Source organism: Aphelocoma coerulescens, chromosome 8 (assembly GCF_041296385.1).
Source record: "Aphelocoma coerulescens isolate FSJ_1873_10779 chromosome 8, UR_Acoe_1.0, whole genome shotgun sequence".
NCBI lineage: Eukaryota > Metazoa > Chordata > Aves > Passeriformes > Corvidae > Aphelocoma > Aphelocoma coerulescens.
Window position 1 is genome coordinate 22,080,718 of NC_091022.1, and position 16,022 is coordinate 22,096,739.

General features: G+C 53.3%; 1 protein-coding gene across 1 annotated transcript; it reads right to left on the bottom strand.

The window, feature by feature from the left end:
- Positions 1 to 1,183: 1,183 nt before the first annotated feature.
- ELOVL1 (ELOVL fatty acid elongase 1) lies at positions 1,184 to 15,163 on the bottom strand. The gene is made up of 8 exons (XM_069023132.1): positions 15,125 to 15,163; positions 4,919 to 4,980; positions 4,290 to 4,480; positions 4,047 to 4,127; positions 3,787 to 3,843; positions 3,347 to 3,452; positions 3,058 to 3,194; positions 1,184 to 2,646 (listed from the first exon to the last, which is right to left on the bottom strand). The coding sequence occupies exons 2-8, from the start codon at positions 4,962 to 4,964 to the stop codon at positions 2,392 to 2,394; spliced, it is 873 nt and encodes a 290-aa protein (XP_068879233.1). The 5' UTR covers positions 4,965 to 4,980; positions 15,125 to 15,163; the 3' UTR covers positions 1,184 to 2,391.
- Positions 15,164 to 16,022: the final 859 nt, after the last annotated feature.

The window sequence follows — 16,022 nt, forward strand, 5'->3', positions numbered from 1 at the left end:
GGAAAACACCCATGGCAGCTGGACCATCACCTACAGTTCCCGAAGTGGTTGACTTCTGAGCACTGAACTAACATTACACACCACTTCAGCACAGACCAGAACAATTTCTCGTCCAAGCCTTTACTCCCAGAGAAGCAGCAACAACAGTGCAGCAACCAGATCCTACTTTAGGGCTTCATACATACAAGGACACTGAGCCCTGTAGAAGAGGGTGATGCCCATGTGTAGTTTAGGCATATTAGTCACCCCAGTTCAGGTCACTTGAATATGCTTTCCTACATTTCAGAGCATGGCCTTGAGGTGTACAGCAGCCCAGGTGGGAGCAGCAGAGCTCTCTCACACCAAGCTCTGTTCCAGGGCTTTGGCTGGAGATCCACCAAAGCCTTCCCACCCCACAACCAAACCTACGGTGAAACCCAGCATCTGGAAGCTGCTGCCCTAACACATTCCTCCCAGCCACAAGCTGCCCAGCTGGCTCCCCACTCCTCTTCCCAGGCTTGAGTCAGCACCCAGACTGGCCTCTACTCAAGCGGGGGCCAGTCATGGTGTGATGGGGGAGGCGGCCCTGCACACCCAACAGCACTGAAGGGACACCAGAATGAGACAGTTGGAAAGATAACAAGAGCCTAGGCAGGCAAATATGCACTGCTGCAGCAAAAGCAAGGCAGCAATAACATCAACCTCACTCTGGCCAACCTGAGCTACATCCTGCACAGATCCATGCTGCAGGGGCCTTCATAGATGGCAGCAGTTTTTGCTTCAGCAGATGCAGTAAGCAGCAAAGTGCTGTTTCCCAAGCACTCAAGTTTCCAGAGTTTCTATTCCCTGCTCTGCCATACCTCAAAAATCCCCTGATTTCTGAAAAGCAGGAGTTCCACCTGGGCAGGTGGCCCAGAGCCCAGCCCACACCCATGCTCCACCCCAGTCATTTTTTGACAGGGTGGAGTCACTTTCACAACAGAGGCCTTGACACATATCCAGCCCTAAGCACTGCTCTACCAAAACACTTGGAAACAATCTGCCATCTGCTTCATCAGCACACAACTATCACTCTCTTCCTCCAACACAAACCTGTCACACCAGCTCCTTCTCCCAAGCCCTGCCTCCAACCACACTGGGTAGGACCAAGCACCTGGAACAGCTTTTGCTTACACTGAGCCAAGAAAACAAGAGGACAGAGCCATTTCTCCTTCTGTTTGTTTATTTGTGATAGAAGAGCAGCCCAATCTGACAGGGCCTGGCTCCTTCACCTCATCCTTGAGGCCATCAGCATGTTTTGGTTACAGCCAGAGCAGGTGACAGGCACCAGGCCAGGAGAGCTGCTGCACTGCACTGCAGAAGAGCAGAGCACATCTTCACCCAGGCCCAGCCAGATCCACAGAGGAAAGAGGTGCTCACTCTTGCACCACAGCTGAGCACACTAAAACTGCCCTCTGCTGTGCTCAGGCTAGGCCAGAGCAGGGCCGGTCCCAAGCAGGAGAGCCCAGGAGCTGATCCTATGGGCACTTATTGCTCAAGTCTTGAATTTACAGGAATGGAAGTGGTCCAAGACTAGGCTGAGCTTGGTCTCCCCATTCCAGAGCAAGCCACCAGCTGCCACAGAGGATCAGGTAAGTGTGGCTTAAGCACACACTGAGCACCCAAGCCCAGGCACAAGAACAGCAAGGCAACCTGGGCTTATCATGTGGGGGAAGCCTTTCAGGCTGTCACAGCCCCTGCTATGTACTAGGCACAAGGTATGTGTACTGTACTGGGCAGGTCTGGGCCCTTAAGTCCCGTAAGTACTGCCCCTACGTTCTCCACAGACACACCTGGGCACAGATATGCCAGGGCAGGACTCCCAAGCTGGGCACACAGGGACCAGAAGGGACATGCAGCACTGTGGCATGGAACAAAGTGGCACAAGGCATCGTAGAGCAGGAGCACTCACACATGAGCTGGCAGTGGCAAGCAGCCAGGGATGAATCTGCTCATCCACAAAGGCTCTTGTGAGACAGGGAAGAGGAGAGGGCACCAGGACAGGACTCGGTCTCTTCTTTTGGTCCTACTCAGAAGGAAATGGCCCCTAGGCAGAAGAGCCAGATGTAGGCACTTGGGGGAAGTTCCTTTGGAAACACTGGAATGGGACTGCAGCCCCACAGCTGTGATGCAGGCAGCTGCCTCTCTGCTCAGCAACACTGAGAAACAGCACAAGCCCTCCCAGGAGGGGAAGTGGCCCATGGCTGCTCAGAGCAGAGGGGCTGAGCATGCAGACAGGGGACAGCAGGACTGGGCACAGGGGTACAACAGTCTGTAGGCACTTGACTTGGCTAGTGGCACCCAGGAGCAGAGGGACAGGTCCCAGCTGCCTCTGCCCCGGGGCTCTCATTGGCTCTGGGAGCGCTTTACCCTCTAGTTGGCTTTGACCTTGCCATTGATGACAGTGCCATTTTCATGGATGCTGCTACCGTTGTGCTGGGCTGCTTGTTGAGCCACCCTGGGCAACCGTTTGCCCTTGGTGTAGGACTGGTACCAAAAGTTGGAGAAGAGGATGAAGAAGATGGTCCCATAAATCCAGATAAGGTGAATGAAGATGGGGAACTGGTACTGGCAGTTGGGCATGAAGTAATACTGGGAGATGTGGACGGAGACAATCACAAACTGTGCCTGGGAGCAAGGCAGAGTAAGAACAAGTTATTCACAGGAGCAGGATCGGGAACCCACTAGAGACCTTATTTTTAAAGGAAACACCTAGAATCCTTTCCCAGTCTGAAGCAGAGGTTCTTATGGTGAGGCAGTCAGCAGCAGCTGGAAGAGGCAGGCACAAGTCTCGGGGCAGCATATGCCTCTCACCCTCCCAACACAGCTGCAGCCCAGGGGCAGCAGGCTGAACAGCACCCACACCCCAACCAGGCTGGTAGGGCTATCAGAGGCCTACAGTGGGGCAGAGCTGCTAAAAACTCAGAGCAACATGCTACAGAGGGGACAGCTACAGCTGCTGGCTGCACCTTTCAAAGGTACAAGGGCTGGCCTGCCCTTCACATCGGGCACGTGCTCTGCCCCACCACACAGACTCACCAGCTGGATGGCTGTGATGTGCTTCTTCCACCACAGGTACTTCTGAAAGGCAGGTCCTGCTGCTGAGAGCCCATAGTAGAAATACATGACCACGTGCACCATGGAATTGATCATGGCATGGAATGAGCCCATTCCCCCTGTTAAGATAGATTTTCCTTAGTGTAAGCCAATACTCCACAGCAATCAGCACTACACAGAGCTGCTAAGAGCCCAGCAGGGCCAAAAACCCCTTCTCAGCATGCTGGGGTAATCCCACCCAATCTGTGTACCCAGACAGTTGCCATCTTACCTGGACCAAACTTTGCTCCCCACCACCAGCTCCATGGCAGAACAGAGTGGTGAAAAAGGTGCAGGAATGTGACCTGTTCATTCTTCTTCCGCAGGACAAAGATCACCTGCAATGAAAGCCCAACAGCATCAAGGACCTGCAGCCCTGGGAGCAGCTAGAGCTGGGTGGGCCACTAATGCAATGTCTGATCTCAGTGATGCTTCTCTCCCTCCCTCCACACTCACTGTCATCACACATTAGGTCACTCCACAGATTCCAGAGCTGTAGCATGTCAAGAGTGGCCTCAGCAATACTCCAGAGTGGCCTCCTTGGCAGTGATGCCAGGCAGAAGCACTACCCTGTCAGACTGGAAGGGCTGCAAAAGCACCTATCCCAAATACACTAGGCCTCAACTCCCCACCCAGCAAGTGGTGACAAGGCCTTCTCAGTAACTCACTCACCGTGTCTGTCAGTTCAATGAACTTGGAGAAAACAAAGAGCCAAGCAACACTGACCATCTGTAACAGAACAGGTTAACATTAGAGACCTCAGCCTGAACATGTCCAGTGACCAAAGGGCTTCATACAGTTACCCTGGCATGAAACCAAGGCTCAGAGACTGCAAATCCTCTGCCTCAGGAAAGGCAGGAGCTGTGACCCTGCTGTCCAAACAGAAGCACTAAAGGCCATCCCCACTTATCAGGAGAGGGATGAGAACTCACCCTGAGGGCCTTGGGGTCCTGTGAGAAGTCCACAGGGTCACATCGCCAGGTATACCCAGTAAGCCACCCTGCCATCAGGAACTGCAACAAGAGCATCATCAGGGTGAGGTCCAACACATCACCCACTGCACATCAAGCTCTGCACAGAAGGGCAGGGAACAAGCCAGAAAAAGGGCTCCCCATCACCCACGCAGCTTGCACACGCTGCTTTACACCCACCTGACCAAGCTACCAACAACTCACCTCATAGACTATGTAAAGGGAGAGTCCCACCAGAAAGAAGTTGTATAGCACCATGAACTTCTTCAGGTTTAAAGGCTTCCTGTTGGCCATTAGCCGGGGACCCAAGGATAGGACAAAGTAGACATATCCCAGAAGGATGCCCATCACAAGGAATGGGGACTGCATCAGTGGATAATCAGCGATGCGGGGGTCTGCAGAAAGAGCCACAGTGCAGAGCAGTTAGCATCCTCACCCCAGCCTGCTGCCAGCAGTGCTACTGCCACAGTGGAGGCAAGGACACCGCAATCCTGTTCTAGGACACAAGTGCGAGTAGAAAGCAGTCTGGGAGCAGAGGCTGGTGAAGTCAGCTAGACTCAGCACAGTATAGCCTGAAGCCATGCTGCAGGGCAGCCTGGAAATCTTCTGCCCAGGAGAGCACAAGTGCCCCAAAACAACTTGCACAGGCACTGAGATAAGACAGCCTCATACCAGGCAGCACAAAAACCCCAGAGTTGCATCTGTGTAAAGGCAAAGACAGGACACAGTTAGACCCAGGGATTCTTCAGGGATGCCAGACCATCCCCCAGTGCCTCTGGCAGTAAAGCATGTAGTGCTCCCTGTCTGATAGCTGGGCAGAGCCAAACGCTCACCTGCTTTCTTCATGAAGTCCTGATACATAGTCACAATCCCCTCCATGGTGGTGGCAGTATCTCTGTGGAAAGAGGCAGGGAAGATCAGATAGCTGTTTGCCCAGGAGGGCTGCCTACAGAGCATAGCCCTGCAGATCAGCAAACTCCAAGTCCAGTTTCAGAGAAACAGTCATGTATCTGGCCCGTGCTGCTCTCAGCTGATCATGCACCAGCATCCACTTTCCAGTTGAGCCACAGGCCTCCTCATTTCTCACAGAGCCTGGCCCTGTTCCCCCAACTCTGTTGGAAACCCCATCATCCAATGTCAGCAGTCTTTCCAAGGCAAGAACCCAATATTTCAAGCCAGCTAGGGAAGCTTCCAACCTCAGCACTGTATCTCTAGCCCCTTAATCTTGCTCCTGCTGTACAAGCTCAAGCATTATCACCCACAAGCACTATGACATTGCCACCAGCCTTGGCACCCATACCTATTCAGCACACTTGCTCCATCTGACCCTGGTGAAGAGATGCAAAGCTAGCCCACAATCCCCACAGAACAGTGCCTCTATTATCATCTTTGGGCTCCTGCCAACTGATTCCCACCACAGAAGCAGCACACCATCACTGGCCGGCCCATTACATGAGGAAGGAAATCCATAGGTTCAGAAACAAACATCAGTTTCTGGTGTCAAAGTTCCTGGTTTCACATCCTTGCACAAAACCTTCCTGACAAGAAACTACTACCACGTAACCTAGTACCTCAAAGGCCAGGTGCATCCTGCTTGGCAATGGCATTTCCACTCCCCTTCCAGACAAGAGAAAGCCATATGATACAAGGCTGCAGGAAGAAGAACTGGCAATCCCCTCACTTGCTCAGCCTCACTATGAGCACACATCAGACAGTGATCCAGGCAGATACTCTCCAGAAAAGCAGGAAGGGCCCAGGCTCTTCCTCTCAGGCAAGTTTGAAACACCCTCACCCATCCCCCTTGTGCTCCTCAACCTCTCCCCAGCCCACAGGGCACCAGAGCAGCAGGAAGGGAGGCAGAGCACAGGCCCAGCCTCACCTGACTCATCCACCTGCAAGGGAAGCATTCCCAAGAGCTGCTACCAGACATTCCACCTACCCCTTTCCCTGCAAAAAGGTACAGAGGAGTCACTGCCCACACACAGCCCAGGGAAATGGGTCCCCAGTCCAGTCTCCCCAGGAGGTATATTGCTGCCACCACCAGGAAACACACAGCCTCCTCCAGACCAGCAGCCAGGAGGCTGAAGCCAGAGTACCCTTCTTCACAGTAAGGTCCCTGAGTACTCAGCAGCCACTGCCACCTCAAGCCCTCACCAGCCAACATCAGCACTGCTCCTTTAGCTTCACAGCAAGAGGAAGAACTCATTGTCATCTTTGCTGCAGGCAGGATGGCAGCAGACACTTCCTGTGCAGAGCTACCAGGCACCTCCATGCCAGGCTTTGCTGGCAGTAATCTTCAGGGGGGCCTGACACACACCATTCTGGATCACCATTCCCTGCAAATCAGTTTGGTGCAGCAGCAGCAGCACTGGCTCTCTGCCTGCGCAGTCATACCCTCTGCATTCCTCCAGACTGGGGAGTGCCACCTAACGTCTCTGCAAGACAAGCAGGCAGGAAGAGGTCTCCTCCTTCACCTCAATCCCCCAAAACACCCATTCCACCAAACAAGGCTCCACAGCAGCCTGCACAGCCATGCACAAAGCCCAAGAAGTTTTGCTGTGTTTCAGAAAGCATGGAAGGTAGTTCCTTTTGCCATCTTGGAGGCAGATGGAACAATAGGACAAAGCCCACCTAGGACTGATCCCCCCACACATCAGGGGCACCTCAGCAGCAATCTAGCTGTTCACCCTCCCAACCCAAGGTTTCAAAGGGTTTAATAGCAAGTAATACTCACTTGTAGTATCACCGTGATACAGGTAATATTTAAGGTTCTGGGCACTGCCAAGATAATCCGCTCTCCACACACAGCAAAGGCCAGCTACAAGTGTAGCCGGAGCTATCGCACCCTTAAGAGCCACTCAAGGCTCAGCTGTGGGAAATGCAGTAAGTACAAGTCCAGAAAGCTGCTGAGCTTTATGTTGCTTTAATGGCTAAGAGCAAGCTCCAAACTTGCCTGTCTAGTTTCAGCTTTCAACCACTGCATCCAGCTACACCTTTATTTGCTAGATTGAGGAGCCCTCAAGAGTCAGTTCCCAGCAGAGGCACCTGACTATTCAAGCTGTGTTTATCTTATCAAGGTGAATGAGTCAGCCTTACTACAGGTCCAAGGCAGAGACAAAAATCCTGCCGAGTACTTGCCTGTTTTGGGCAGGCTAGGATGAGAAGAGAGTATCAGCTGTCTGAACTCAAAGCTACATCTCACACTGCAGCAAAACACTTCAGCTCAGGCACCTTGGATCACTTTGCTAACCCTGGGCCAAAGGCTCCAGAACCACTGGCCAACCAGGACCCCAGCTCAGAACAATTTGGGGTCCATAACAACTACTCCCCCAAGTAGTGGGAGAAGCCCATTTCAATCCAGGGCTAGCACAGAAGTCCCCACCAGCATGAACAGAAACAGGTCCCTCTTACTGCTGTTTTGTGAAGCACCTCCAACACTCCTACAGCCACACATACCACAGGAAGTTGAGAAGGATTGGACTTGTCCAGAAGACAAGCTCTGGGCAAGCACCTGGGGCAGAAACAGTAGAATTATGCTACATGCCCTTATGGAAAGGACTTATGCATTTTCCACAGTTTCTCTAGGCAGAACAACATCCTGCTAAATTAAGCTAACAGAGCAACCACAGCTCTAGGGAAATCCCTGAGATCTTCAGGTCTTTGCAAGACCTGGCATCCATCCACACTGGTATGCTACATCATCTTGCACCAAAGTGGACAAAGTATGCCTTGCCCAGCCAGCCAATGCAGGTATGTCTTGCCCTCCTCTGTCCCCCAGTGGGCAGCCACTGGCCACGGGGCATTGACAGCTGAGCGGTAAAGTGGGAGTTGCAGGGCAGGCCCAAGTGTCACCTTTACTAAGCAGGGGGGTGTGAAGTGCACCGGCCTGCCTAAACCATGACTGCTCCATGCCAGCCTTTCTGCTGTAGGCAGGGGTTTTTCCAGCACAGAGCAGCAAGTGTCCAGGAACCTGAATTCCCCCCTGCCACCTCCTCTGTGCACAACACCCCTCTGCTCTTCAAGAGGGGTTCACCATCCAGACAAGCATCTGCTCTTGCTCTTACCGCACTTCACACTGCGCCGCACATCACACACTGTAGGCATTCACAGCTCAATGGGTGGATCTGTCCTCTCTGCACATGGGGGACACTTACTTTCCTCTGACTCCTCCTAAATCCTGACCTTCTTAGGCAAGGAGATGAGGAACCCAAAGCTGAGCCTTGAACAGCTGAAGAGAAATCAAGCAAACACGTCCAAGCATCCCAAATGAGCAGGAACCCTAGGGGCCCAAACACGCCCTGCATGATACAGAGAAACCTTGCAACACATCTATCTCTCAGCAACAGGGAGTCACTTCCCCATGTCAGACAAAAAGTTCCCACTCTTTGCAAACTAGAGTATCAGGCCACAATCTGCTCCAGTAACCAACATCAAGGATTAAATACTTGCTTACACCAAGCAATGTGTACACTGCATATTTCCAGCAAGCTATACAGCTAATTAGTGCAACTTCAGCAACAGCAAGGCCTTTTATGACCAGCCCCAGTCCGACCACAGCACTGTCAGAACCATGACACTGGCAGAGACCAGAGCTCAACCCAGGTAGCTTTGTTAACAGCCTTGCAGAGCACATATCTCCCCACACAACAACCATCTGCAAGCAACAGACTCTGCCCCAGACATCCAGCACTCCTACTCCTCAGCATTCAGGTCAGAAATCAGTCCTGTAATAAGTGCAAAAGCAAACACCCTCATCTCCCCACCAGTTTAATTAAAGGCAACACCAAAATCATCTGGTAGGTGGCCACAGAGCTGCCACCCCAGGGAGAGCTGGCACACTGCCCATGCTGAACTGGCTAAAGCCAGCCTAGCCCCTGGGGGGCTTCCAAGGGAGTAGCAGCCCTCAAAGGGCAGGAGATAACCAGTTGGCCAGATGTGAAACCAACTCACATCCCTGACCTACAAGCTGGCATCAAGGCTTGCTGCCTGATGCAGCTTTGAGCTCCACAACCTCTCAGGAAGAGGCATCTCCCTCCTCCAGCTCCCCACCATAGCACCTGCCCAGTTGCCTGGAGTTCCAGAAAGTCATTGTGGGGTCCAGCAAGGCCTGCACACAGCCCCCTGTGCCCATGGACTAATTTCCCTTCAGAAGAGTGGAACTGATCAAGCCATGCTCTGGCGGCCCCAGACAAGGGACAGAAAGGGATGTGTACTACACATATAAGGCACCTCAAAACATCACCACCAAGAGCTGCCGGTCACAGCTCCAGAAGCTTTCCTGAGCTTATGCGCAGCAAGATGAGGAACACAAAACTTTATCTGCCCCAAACAACACACAAGCAGCAAGGCAGTCAGAGCAAGACAAGAGGGAGAAGGAGCCCTGCCAGCCATAAGCTGCAAGCCCCTGTTTTTTTATCAGCTCTGCAGTGGGATCACTCAAAGACTGAAGTGTACAGTGAAGCACAGAAAACTGCATTTGGATCTCCTCTGCTGCTCTGTGCCCAGTGAAAGGGAGAGAGGTCTGTAACCAGGCAGTATACACTTATTTCACACATGGCATCTCATAACACCAGCTCAAACACATGCAGCAGAGGCCACTCAACAGGAGGGCTGTATTCAAGTACACTTGCATTACTGCTAATAATTTCAGCCATTCTCTGAAGACTCAAGATAGCGTTGTCCACATACTTCTAAAGCAATGTTTTTTTCTCAAAAGAAATCAATCTAAAGACATACCTGTCACCAGCCACAGAAGTCAAGTCTGGCAGAATAACCAGAGCTACGTCTAAAGTGTGGAAAGCCATACCAACAGATTAGGGCAGAGCAGTAAAGCAGCCCTCCTAGCCTGACACCTTAGCTCTGAGGACTTGGGGCAGACTGATTAGTGTTTGAGAACAACCAGTCACAGAACTCAGTCCACAACATAACTACAAAGACTGCCAGTAAACTTAATGCTAGCAGCACCAGATAAGTTTTCCTATTTGAATCATATCCATTTGTCACTTCCTCTGGTTCACCTGCTTCATGCTGAGTGTCAAAGGACACAGCCAACAACCTGGTACCGTATGTTCTACATCAGCATATTCCGAAGTCAGTACAGGAGGTCTGTGTTCACAGAAGGGATGCAAACCCTCAAAGTCATGATATGGAACAGCTCTTGCAAGAGCTGCCCTTGCAACCAGTGTAGGAGTCACACTAGCTGGGTGATGCTCCTGGTACGCTGGATCCAAGTGGCAGAAAGTGTCCTGCCTGAAGCTGAGCAGTTTCCTCATCTTCACCAAGTGTGTGTTAATACCGTACGGCTCTCTCACAAAGTGGCTGTAGAACCCTGAGGCCTTTGGATAGTATCCTACATACAGATTAAGCTCTCCCCTTCCCATACGCACTGGAAGCGGAGAAAGCAAGAGGAGACACCCAGATTAGCAGAAAGCTCTGACTGACAGTCACAAGCTTTCAGGGAAAGGAGGACACCCATTGCAATAGGGTACTGGTAACCTTGTACAAAAATCAAGGTACGCAATCAGACCTCAAGGTCCCACAAGAGCACACCTTGCAGCAAGAGGTTTATATGCACAGCATACTTTTTTCAGGGGCAGCACCTCCCCAAGCTGTTAAGAGTAGGTTTACTCCTTATCACATTCAAAGCTGGTGGCTGCATATTCAGAGAACTGGTGTCAGTAGAGGTGAGACCAGTCAGAGAAAGAAACAGAAAAGGCAACATTAGGCAGAAAATCTGACATAGCAAGGAACAAAGGAGTAAAGAAGTGAAGGAAGAAAAGAAACAAAGTGAGATAAGTACAAAAGCTGTGTCACTCCCTCATACAGCACCAGGAGAAGGGAGAAAGTAGAGATGGCTGGGCTCCCTCTCCAAAGTGAAGGCACCCAGCAGCCTCCCAGAGTGCACAGAGCACACTCAGGAAGGACAGAACTAGGCAGGTGACAGACGGCAAGCCAGGCTAGATTAAGCAAGGCCAACTTCTAACACCTGCATCCAAAATCAGGTCAAGCCTTCTAAAGCCACCTAGCAAAGAAACAGTGTACCCCTGTCTGGAGGTGGGACAGGCTGTACCACAGCATTCATCTCTGATTTTAATCACTATGCAAATGCCTCAATACAAGGCTTCATCTCTGTTCTCACAGCACTGGCTGTAATAATGATACAGTAATGATTAGTGTGCTCTGCCCCATTCAGGCCTGTGCATTCATTAGACAGGCACATCAAAACAAGGTGGACATTAAAAGTCTACAAAGCAAGATGCAGAAAGGAAAGACTCCCAAATTCCCTCCAACGGCTTTATTTGGGCTATTCAAGAAGCCCAGGTGTGAATCCAGAGCCACTTCTCAACAAGACAAGGGGCCACTGCCTGGAACTTATCATGATATCAGCTTTGGGTCCTGTACCCTTCAGACCAAGAAGGGAGTGCAGTCACACAATCTTCTAATAAGAGAGCAGGATGTTCTGACAGTATGAAGATGTCATACTCCAGTAGCACAGTATATGCATCTAGAACCCAACAAGCCTGAGGCTTAATGGTTACCACTTTTAAGCAGGTTCACAGCCTTCCAAGCACAAAAAAAAGTGAAGCATGAGGCCCGGTTATCTCAACACAGGTGCAGATAGACACTCAAAGTCAGCACACTTGCTTCTCCTGCTGCTCCTGTACAGACAGGGAAAGCCTCTTAGGGTTAAGTAGAAGCAGCACAAGTTATAAAATCTGTGTATGTACAGAGCAAATCTTAAACTATGAGAGAAAGCTAGCTGATCTTCTCCACAGGGCAAGAGCTCTCCTTGCAACAAAGCTGGAGAACTTGCTGCCAACGACAGCTCACCACCCTGATCCATCCCACAGGGAAGAATCAACCCTATGAGACACTAAGGGAAATCAAGAAACATCAGACCCAGTTACCACCTCTGCCAGCCTCAAGCCACTAAAGGCTCAAAATGCAGACAACAGGCCTGATGGTGGGGAACAGGCTGTGGCAGCTGCAACTTGTCATCTCTGAATGATAGCAGCCCCACAACTCCTGCAGGGAAGAGTCCTGGCTCCTGGGGACAGTCTCCTCCCTATAAGAGCCCAAGCTGCCTCACCTGTTTGACTGGCAAGAACCAGACTTTCCAGCCCTAGTACTCCCACCATCTGACAGCTACCAGCACTCCAACACAAAAGCACAGAAACACAGAGCATCTCTTGGGCCATCACAGGTACCACTCCCCTGTAAGTGTCTCAGGCTGAGTGTTGACTGTGCTGTAACCCCCAGCAGAAAAGGGGACAGCATTCACCTGCAACATTCAAGGACAGTGCCCAGCCAAGTACCTGCTTCTGACACCACCTTCAAAGGTTCCTCAGGATGCAAAGTTTTCTCTACCAGGAGAGAAAGGAGACATCATGCAACTCCAATAAGCTCCCTTATTTTTATCTCTAACATATGGTATGAGACACCTCTAGGTCAGAGTGGGCTTTTACTCCCCAAGTCTCAGTTTTAACAGTACTTTCTCTCATATTACACTTCTGCCCTGAAGGACCACATAATCCCCCCCACCCAACAGACTTTCAGGAAACAAAAATAAGAGTACAGCACAAGCCAGGACTACAGAAGCCCAGGCTGTGTGGGTGGCACAGCTTAATCGCCACAGCAAGATGCAGCAAGTAGATGCTGCAACAGCTGGCATCTTCCTGTTTCTCATAGGAACAGGCCATAAGCAGCAGCTCACACCTACGAGCTAGAGGGGCTTCCTAGGAAAGAGATAAGGCACAGCAGTCCCAGTCAAGCCCCAAGGGCTCAGCCAGCTGTTTGACTCTAAACTATACTCAAGAAGCTGCCCAGCAGGTCTGGTGGGGAGGTCAGCTCCATCCAGCTAGGAATCTGCCCTGGCTGCATTCTGGTAGAAGAGAAGGTGGTCAACTTGGGACAGCACAGCAGGATGGATGCACTGTTTCCAAGAGGGCAAGAGATGCTCTGAGGAAATGCACTAGTCGGTAAAGCACCCAGTGTTATCCCATGCTGCCCACTGAGCATAGCAAGGGGTATTCACCCCCTCCTCCCTGCCTTTAGGACTTCAGAACCAATACAATCAGTCACAGGGAAAGCACCTGACAGCCCCCCTGCAGGCAGCAGGCACTGAGGCATAGACTGCCACCCCCAAAGCCTCCCCTCTTGTTGCAATGCCTATTTATGCTGTCTCATTTAGTCTGTTACAACGTAAAAAACAAGTAGCTTTCCCAACTGCCCCTTCGTTACAACAGAGGAACTGGCCCACGTAAAGCAATCTACCGATCAAGCTCTGTACTGCCAGTGGTTATTGAGCCCGCAGTGGCCCAGGAAGCACAGACCCCTGTGCACGACCACACCAGTGCCAGGTGAGCCCGAAGCCAGGCGACTGCTGCCACCAGGGGGGTGACAGTGACGACCTCCTCCTCCTGCCACCGCGTTCCAGAGAGGGCCAGCGAGAGGCCAAGCACCTACACGAGCCGGCACTCAAAGCTGACATTGTGTCGCAGCAGCGGGGGAGGCCTGGTACTGCCACCCTGCCCGCAGGAGGAGGGAAGAGCCATCTCAATGGCTACATTGATGCCGAGAGCTGGGTAGAAGAAAGCTTCCCGGCCGCCGGGGGCTGCTCTCTCCCCGCTGCAGAGAAGCCCCAGCAGACCACAGCCCTCGGCTGCTCAGCGTATTCGCAGCTCTCAGCCCGGTGCCCACGGCAGGAGCCGGGCAGCGCCTCGCTCAGCCTTGCTGCCACCCCCACGAGTCCCTCTGGCACAGGCCCCGGCCCCGCTGCCGCCGGAGGGAGCGCCGGGTCCCCCCGCCCGGGCGGCTCCCGGCCCGGCTCGGGTGTGGCGCGGCCGGGCCCGGAAGCGGGGCCGCGGCCCAGCGGGGCCTGGGCGGCTGGGAAGGGCCGCAGCGGGCCCAGAGAGGCCTCGAGCCGCCGCCGCGATGTGTGGGGGTTCAGCCACCTTTCAGCGAGCCCGCGGCGCTGCTCCGCTGCCTGTGGAGCTGAGACAGTCCCGCCAAAACGCCAACAGGGCGATGCCCATCCCGTCTCTGAGGCTGCGCAGCCACCGGTCCCTGAGCCGGGGAGCCCTGGGCTGGGGCCACCGGCCAGCAGTGGGGAGGCAGCCCCGTCACGGCCGGGACCCAGCGCGGCCTCTGGCAGGGACCTGCCGGGACGGAGGCGGGTGTTTGTGCCACGGCACACAGAACGGAGGGACAGTCCTTCGCCCCGGCCGGCCGGGAAAGCATCCCGGCCTCGCACAGAGGGGCGGCTCTGCCCCGAAGGAAAGCAGCCGACTGCGGGAAGGGAATTGCACCCTTCCCTGGTACCAGAGAGGGTGCGCTGGGGCAGTGGCACCAGGCTGTGAGCCAAGGAACACTGCAGCTCCTCACACAATCAGGACCCTGCTGGTTTTTAGAAAAACAACAAGCCACTTCAACAACTCAACTCGGACTCCACTTGTGTCCCTCCGTCTGACACGGGCAGGTTTGCACACCGGTGGACTTACCACACACCCCCTTACCGGGGGGTGACAACCTTTACAGCCGCACCCAGCGTGATCACCCGCCAAGGGCACGTCACATTATCACAACACCCATCCCACCCATCAGGCCACGGCCTCCCCCGACGCGCCCCTCCACCCCTGTGGTGAGGGAACACCACACACCTCCTCCCCTGACCATCCCAGGTGACAGGAACATCGACATACATCCACGAACCTCCTCCAGAACGCTGGTTAACAGGTGCCAAGCCAGCACATGGCTTCCCTAGGGCAGGATCCGCTGTTCCTGGCAGCAAAGCTTAGGCCACCAAAGCAGCTGAACCCTCCTGAGGCCTCCCCAGCACCCTCGCGCCCTGCGACCACCTTCTGAAAGCCCCATCAGCACACCCCAACAACCAGCCTCAACCTACCGTTAACCTCGGATACCCCCACCCAAACATCCCAAAGGACAGCTGGGACAGGTCAGCCATCTCCAGCCCACCCCCTCCAGGCAAGAACGGGCCCCACACCCTCCACCCCCACGTGCCCACGGCCACCCGCACTCACCACCAGCCGCACCCCGTTCTGCCGCCGCCACGGCCGCCCCCGCCATTAAAGGGAGAAGCCCCGCCCCCTTTCCCTATGCCGATTGGCCGAAATGGCATCGCTCCGCCCCCCGGAGAGCCGGGGCCAATCGGCGCGCACACCGCCTCCCGCCCGTTCCGTGGCCGCGCCGGGAGCCGGGCGGGCTCGGGGCCGAGCGGCGTGAGGGGAAGATGGAAAATGGCTGGGAAAAGGATGCGGGTTGGGGCAGGGTCAGAGTGCGGTGCGGAGGGCTGGCTCGAGGGTGGTGGTGACGGCATGAAGGAGACCCGTACAGGTCCATAAACCGGCGGCTCATAGGCTTGTTTACTCCCAGAGATACAACAACAGGCACCGCGAGCTTTCGGAGACACAGGACAGAACCCAGAGACGCCTACTCTGACCGTATGCAGTTTCTAGAGTGTTTCAATCCTGTGGCGCCTTCACGGCCATGCCAATCTGCATCCTAAAAAGCGGCCGGGACTTGACTCGTGCTCGTCTGGTCTGAAGGCGTTTTCAGAACTCATTATTCTAATTGTCAGGAATCTTCTCGTTTCCAGCTTAATTTGATGCACGGCTGGTTAATAAACATTTGTTCCTGTACCAACGTTGTAATTTATCACCCAGGTGCTGCCTTGGTGTTCATGCTACAGTGTATTTGTAGGCTCCAATCACCTCCCTCTCAGCCATTACAGGGAAGACTAAACACTAAATATTTGCGCCAGTCCTTAAGGAAATCAATTTATAAAAATATCCACAAAGTACCTTACTAGTAACCTTCTTTGTGTCCTGATATGCTCCCTTTCCTCAGGCTTTACTTTCATCTTGACCTTAACCACTCCTTCCCACGTAAAATTCCTGTGCTTTTTTCTGCCCCAACATC

Excerpts from the sequence above, each read along its gene's own strand:
- ELOVL1 (XM_069023132.1), bottom strand. The coding sequence starts at position 4,964 with ATGGAGGGGATTGTGACTATGTATCAGGACTTCATGAAGAAAGCAG. Across the intron at positions 4,481-4,918 it reads GGACTTCATGAAGAAAGCAG|ACCCCCGCATCGCTGATTAT; the intron begins GTGAGCGTTTGG and ends CTCTTTCTGCAG. Across the intron at positions 3,844-4,046 it reads AGGACCCCAAGGCCCTCAGG|ATGGTCAGTGTTGCTTGGCT; the intron begins GTGAGTTCTCAT and ends GTTCTGTTACAG.